This window comes from Lithobates pipiens, unplaced genomic scaffold (assembly GCF_037356315.1).
Source record: "Lithobates pipiens isolate NorthernLeopardFrog02 unplaced genomic scaffold, aLitPip1_a1.2 Scaffold_22, whole genome shotgun sequence".
In the NCBI taxonomy this organism is placed as follows: Eukaryota; Metazoa; Chordata; class Amphibia; order Anura; family Ranidae; genus Lithobates; species Lithobates pipiens.
In genome coordinates this window covers 42689765-42697073 of record NW_027507784.1, presented here as the reverse complement: position 1 = coordinate 42697073, position 7309 = coordinate 42689765, and the positions used below count along the sequence as shown (strand labels likewise).

Here is a 7309-nt window from a genome sequence, read left to right as displayed (position 1 = left end):
TATATACATTTTTTTAATTTATTTATTTTTTTCATGGGGAAAAAAATATCTGGTGCTTTTTCTTTTTTATTTATTTATTTATTTATTTATTTTTATATCCTATAGGAGTCTGCAAAGCATTACACCCAGGATCGATGGATTGCAGGTTCAATGTCAGGCTTCATCAAACTTCCTCCAGCTCTCTGCCCATATAGATTTTTAAGTTGAAAGCTGGAGGAAGTATCAATAAACCACGAGTGCGCTGATCACCTCACTCAAATTCCATTGAGAACTACAAGTCTGTTAGATCTCTGTAAATAAATGTGGATGTGAGCAGAACTTAGCATAGCCGTGCTAATTTCAAAAGCTACAGCTGCTATGAGGAAAATGATTTTAAAATTAAATTTAAATTATAAACAGATTCAACTTAAGAAAAAACCTACAGTCCCTGTCTTTCTTGGGAACGCCTGTATTCTGCTGTTCAGAGTATATAGGGCTTGGGGGCCCCACACCTTTTCTTTTTTAATTTGGGTGCGGAGTTCCCCTTAATATCCATACAAGACCCAAAGGGGCTGGTAATGGGCAAGTAGAGTACTCATGCTGTTTTTCTCAATAATTTTCATCCATATTACCAGGACCAGACATTACATTACAGCCGCAAGCAGTTTTAAATTACTTTTATTCAATTAGAAATGTCATTTTGTGCAGGGACTGTTCTAAGCACGGGAAGCACGTGCCACTTGACAGGCATACTATAGACACCCCCCAGGTACCATATTTATAGGAATATTTCATTTTTTTTGTTCACTTTAAGCGTCATTAAAATCAGTGCTCCCGAAAATAACGTACGTTTTTAAAACTTTTTTTGCATTGATACATGTCCCCTGGGGCAGGACCCCGATCCCCAAACCCTTTTTAGGACAATAACTTGCATATTAGTCTTTGCACTTTTGATTTCTCACGCTCAAGTCCCATAGACTTTAACGGGGTTCAAAAGTTCGCACAAATTTTTGGTCTGTTCGCATGTTCTGGATGAGACGACAGATATACACTGGGTGTCCTTTAGCTCAGAAGACTAAGGAAAACCGAGTACTGTGAGGGTAAGCTTTAGACTTATGCCGCGTACACACGAGCGGACTGTATGGCGTACTTAGTTCGTCATACAATCCGACGGACAGTCCGTCGTACTTTCCACTGAACGGACTTGACCACACACGAATACCCAAACAGTCCGTCGAAAGCTTGCGCGATGACGTGTACAGCACGTACGACGGGACTAGAAATAGGAAGTCCAATACACAGCAAAGCACCCTTCCGCCGTGTAAATCCTTTCTGGGCATGCGCCATTCTTAGTCCGTCGAACTAGCATACTGACGAGCGGATTGTCCGCTGAAACCAAAGTACGACGGACAGAATTTCGAAAAATCCGAAATACTTAGTACGCCATACAGTCCGCCCGTGTGTACGCGGCATAAGGCCTCGTGCAGACTGGACGTTATAATAACCTTTGAAAAACTCACTGCAAAGCTATTGGCATTTTTATAAGTTTTTGCAATAGCATTTTTTAGCGTTCTTCAGCATTAGCGTTTAAAAAAAAAAATGTAATGGATCAAAAACGTTAAACGCTGGGGAGCCGTGTTTTTCTGTGTTTTTTTTTTTTAACGTTAGAACGTTTTTACAGCTGAAAGCTGCCTCTCAGAACCCACTAGTTGTGGGGGGTTTTTTACAGCCAAAAACAGTTGATAACAGCCTATGCGTGCATGGACACATAGGATAAAATGCTGGAGAGTTTGACTGTAGAAAAAAACGTCTGAAGCCAAAAACGGCTGCTGCAAAAACATCCAGTATTTTTATTTTTTTTGTAGTGTTACACATGTTTGTGTGTTTTTTTTTTTTTTTTTTGCATCAGTTTATAGCACGCCATCCTCTCTTGTCAACAAATTTGTGGCAAGTTTTACGCCCTTGTGATTTTTTGGTGCCCTTCTTCTCATCGCCACTATTTTGCCTATTGGCAGTGCTACTTTGACATCACATGCAATCCTTTTTCCTTTTTTCTTTTTTTAACATCTTCCTCCATTTTATTTTTATTTATTTTAAAGAGTTTCGAAAAAGTAGGAATGTTACAAAAATATGCTTCCTATTCCATAAACTTATATTTTCCCGTCCCCTCCCCCTCAGATCTCCCTCCCCAACCCCCCCCTCTCTCTCTCCGTCTCTCTCTCCCGCCCTCCCCCTCCTCTCCCCTCGGGACCACTCATTCTGGGACATTCCCTTGTTTCTTATACTCCAACCATTTTCCCCATTTGCTATGATAAATTTCCACTTGATCTCCTCTTTTAAATATTGATTCCTCCATTGATCTTAACCACTCTACTTTAGCTAACCATTCCCTCATGGATGGGGGTTCAACAGAGCCCCATCTCTTTGGGATCAGGCTTTTTGCAGCAATCAATAAGTGAGGTATCAATGAATTTTTATATTCCCCTATTGTTTTATCTGTGTCATGGAATAGACATGTCCAAGGATCCTTCTTTACCTGTTCCCCTGTTATCTGGAAGATGTTTCCTATTATTTTCTCCCAATAAGGGCCAATCTTACCACACTCCCACCAGATATGTGCAAAAGTTCCCACCTTATCACAACCCCTCCAGCAGAGTGCTGATATGTCCGGCCTTCTCTTATGCGCTCTTTGTGGGACAATATACCATCTTGCCATTAATTTAAATGACATTTCCGCTGACATATTGTCCTTAGATATTGTACCTGCTATTCTTAAAATCTTCTTTCTACGTTCCTTATCTCCCAGAGTACCCAACTCTTCTTCCCATTTTTTTAAAAACAATGGTTCTCCTGGTTCCTTTTCCTCCTCCAGAATTTTATAGATTTTGGACAAACTTTTTTTTTTACAGCCCGGGTCTGAAAGCATTCTCTCCATAGGTCTAAGATCTCCTTCCCCGCGGAGTGGTCGGGGTAGCGCCTGAACAAAATGTTTAATTTGTGCATATCTCCAGCTATCTAATTTCCTACATCCCCATTTTTGTCTTATTTCTCCTAAAGTACAAACTCTGTCCCCATTCATCACATCTTTCAAAAAAATATCCTCCCTTTTTGCTCACATGTTTGTGTGTTAAAAGTGTGTGTATCTATATGATTTTACAAGTGTTTTTATGTCACTCTTTATGCAGACTCAAAACACTTTTTTTCAAAAAAAAAACCACGGTGTGTTTGAACTGGAATAATATTTTTTGCATATTTTTTGCCAGTGTAAATGAACCTTAGACTAAGCCTTGAACAACTAAGTTTTAAAGCAATATTTGTAAAGAATACATTTGCAGTCGTGCATTTTTTTAATTTTTTTTTTTAATTCTTGGTCTATTGTTCCTCAGGTCAAAGAGCTAACCAAGCCTGCCATTAGCTCAGCTTCCATGTTTCGAGGACAACAAAACTCTTCCTTTCCCACTGCAAGTGAGTTTCCATTAAAGTTATGCAAGTCATACATTTTCGTATGTGGATACTGCTCACACTGATTACCGATGCGATAAAGGGAACACCAGTAGGCCAGCACAGACATGATTACTGTATCAGGTGGATAAAAAATCATCAGCTTTACTTGGGGACACCCCATATGGCACCATTGTTTACATAGTTTTAATTCTATTTTAGATTTAGCTTCAGTAAACAGCCATTGTGTTGTAGATGCAGAAACATCCTGTTCAAATTAACTTTTTTGACATTTTAAACCCCTGAAAAATTGACTATTGCACTGTACAATTGGCCCTTCAGTGCAAAATATTTCAGTCAAATTTACTAATATGTCCTTAAATGCAAGCTAATCTCTGGCCCTTAACTAAACAAACAAACCTTTTAAATGTTGCACAGAATGACAGGGATGGGTCCTGGACAGCAGGTATATTTCCTCACTATTTGGGTTGTGGTCCCTTTTTAAGGGAGACAGTTTGAAGACATTGTTGAGTACTCAGGGGTTCGCAATCATGCAGGGTGAGGGGATCTGGGGTAGTCTGACTGGAGAAGAGAGGACTTCCTTTTTTTTAGTATATTCTGGATTGGTAAGTCCACATTAGTGACTTTCAAAGGTTTTAGGAGGGAAAAATCTTCAAACCTTGATTATGGAGACCAAGTCCAGAAAAGGAAGAAGAAACAGATGGCACCTGTCTGTGAGGGAGAGAGCAGAACACAGCTGAGAGAGCAATGTGGACTAGCTTGTGGCCCAGACACGCTTGCTAAACAGTTCTCAGATGCCCTGTGTGTCGTATTTTTTTTTTAAGGTCAGTATGGGAACTTACCACTTTTGACCCTTTTCAACCACACTGTAAATGCCATAGACGCGTTTACAGTGTGTTTAAGGTGCGGTTGTCGTGAAGGGAAGAAGTGAATGGAGACCGTTGCAAAGTGTCAATGGCTACCAAACTCTGCAAGCAGCATTATTTTTGCCTCGCAGCAATGCTAATGCTGCAGTGTGAACACGTTCCTCCGCTCCCTATTGTAACAATTCAGTGTGGAATTAATAGGTGCTTGGGAAGCAATAAAACACAACACAACCACCTAATTTCAACGCCTGTGTGAAAGAGCCCTTAGGCAGCTGGAAACTTGAAAATGAGTGGGACTGGAGGGGTGTGGACTGTTTTTGCACCAGGACTTGATAGTTTTTGCTTGCTGAAGACAAGATGTTTGCCTGTTTTTGTTTCTCTATCAAGTTATGTGCATGAGTGCCTTGGCTTTCTGGGACTCTCCTGATTGGCAGAGACACAGGAGTGGTGCTATTAACTTCCGCTGCTGTCAGTCAAAGTCAATTAGCCAATCAGGCGGGGGGCTGAACCACAGCTCCATGTCTGAATGGACACACGGAGCTGTGACTCGGCTCCAGTGCCCCTTTAGCAAGCAGCTTGCTGTGGGGGGCGCTCAACAGGAGGGAGGGGCCAGGAAGAGGGATCCAAGAAGAGGAGGATCTGGGCTGCCAAGTGCAAAACCACTGCACAGAGCAGGTAAGTATAACATGTTTGATATTAAGAAATAAAAAAAAAACTGACTTTAGTATCACTTTAAGCTTTCTAACCCTGCTACACTCTATCAAAAAAGATTTTGGCTGGAGTTGGAAGCACTTGTGACTATGTGTATGCATACACAGCATCTTGCACATTATGGCCCATTTACCTCTCAAGTTTATCCTCTTCCAGCAATGACCATTCCGGGCTTCCCATTGCCACTCTGTTGCAGTGGCTGCCATGCTCTTGGAATTATTCTACTGGACCAACATCTTCTTCTTCAGCAAGTGGGCAGGCACTGATAATGTAACTTCTACATGTGTGTTGGAGCTACATTGTCCTGCCAAATGGGACTTCTTACAGATTCCAGGCATCTATGCTGAACATGTGCAATAGTCAGTGTTCAATTAAAAAAAAAAAGTTGCTAAAAAAAATAAAAATAAAAAAGCGGTTTATAGCATAGTAATCCATGATAGCCTGTCTTTATGAATGTTTTCTAAGAGCTCATTCAGATGTGCATTCAGGGGGCAGAAAGAGCAGGCAGCTGATCCACGGTTTTACTGCCTCACACTGATTTAACAGTAATCTCTTATTTTGCAGGCTCCTCCGCCAGCAGTGCACCTCAGTCTGCCAGTAGTTTCAGCTTCCAGCCTGGATTCTCAGGCACCTAGTGCAGGGCCTATTTCCAATTTTCCCACTGCTTCAGGATTTGCCAACAAACCAGCAATCAGTTTTAGCAATGCAGTGATGGGATCCGCAGCTTCATTTACTTTTGCAGGAACGACCGCTTCTCATGGAGCATCATCTGGCTTCAACAACACAAAAGCAGTTTTGGCTTTGTGAAGATATATGCAATACATATCTGTATACTACTCAGAGTTCCCCTTCAATATAAGAATGTAATTCTTTCTAAAATGTTTAATTCTTTCGGTATTTCTCAATCTTGCAACACATATGGTGTTTTTGTGTATCTTGCTCTCTGGTTGACATGAGATGTCCTGCCAGTAAGATGATAAAGGATATTATTCCCAGAAATGATGTGAAATGTTTTTTATGGAAAGTCCCTGTTTAGAATATAATTTACCCTTGCCATAATTAATCACTATCCTGTCAAAACTGACCTTTATCTTGTTATTGTGTTTTGGCCAGTATGACCGTATGTAATATGGGACCAATTATGTTGGAATGTATTGCGTATTTTGTAACTTGGGCTTGTGCCCGCCATACACTGTCATGTTATCATTTTCTTATAAAAAGCTGTAACAAATTGTATTCATCATCACAACCCCTTGGAAGGTGTGATCCTGTGCGTATTCTGAAGTAAATATACATTAAGACGAATGCTACCTCGTAGATGTCCTTTATTGCAAGGCTCAGAATAACAGCTTCTACATTTTCCTTTGCACCCACCACCACCTCAGGTGCTGGAGCATCTGCTTTTTCTGGGTTTGGGGCAGCCGCAACTGCTCTGCCTGCAAGTACATCTTCTCCCGTCACAGGTGCCTTTGGAGGGACTACATCGGCTTCTGGTTTTGGGCAAAGTACCACATCAGGCTTTGGGGGGACAACAGCGGCTTCTGGTTTTGGGCAGAGTACCACATCAGGCTTTGGGGGGAAAACAGCGGCTTCTGGTTTTGGACAAAGTGCCACATCAGGCTTTGGGAGGACAACAGCGGCTTCTGGTTTTGGGCAAAGTGCCACATCAATCTTTGGGGCAACAACGGTGTCTTCTGGTTTTGGGCAAAGTGCCACATCAGTCTTTGGAGGTGGTCCAAGTACTTCTGGCTTTGGAGGTCCTGCTGCTAATACAGTAACATCAGGATTTGAGTCAAAAACAAATGCTGTGTCTGATTTATTCAGAGCAGGTGCTGCAAGCTCTGCCACTACCTCATTATTTGGGCAAGCATCAGGTGTGTCAGTAAGCCGTCCACCAAGTGTGACCTCAACATCAGAAGCCAGCAGTAAAAATCCTGTTTTTACACCACGGTCTGAACTCTCTGACAAAGAACTCTCACAGTTTGTATCCAAGAGGTTTTCATTCGCACATGGAGGGCCCATTCCCACGTGCCCTCCACCTGCAGATCTTTCAAAGGTGGCAAAGCAAAGCAAGCCTGTTTATTGATGTGTGGGCTGTTTATTTTATATATTAAACATATTTTCAGAATTTTGAATTTTTGTTTTTGTTTTTTCTAAAAATCTTAGGGTGAAATTTTCAACATCAAGTTGAGTTTGTTAAAATATATAAATGTTTTTTTTTTTTTTTCATGGGGAAAAAAATATCTGGTGCTTTCCCTTTTTTTTTTATCCTACAGGAGTCTGCAAAGCAT

At 41.1% G+C, this 7309-nt stretch overlaps 1 protein-coding gene across 1 annotated transcript; it reads left to right on the top strand.

The window, feature by feature from the left end:
* Positions 1-1002: 1002 nt before the first annotated feature.
* Positions 1003-7104, top strand: LOC143925665 (uncharacterized). Its single transcript, XM_077450128.1, is given in 5 exon segments — positions 1003-1068; positions 3366-3444; positions 5583-5635; positions 5637-5821; positions 6360-7104. Coding segments are annotated over 5 exon segments (1128 nt in total).
* Positions 7105-7309: the final 205 nt, after the last annotated feature.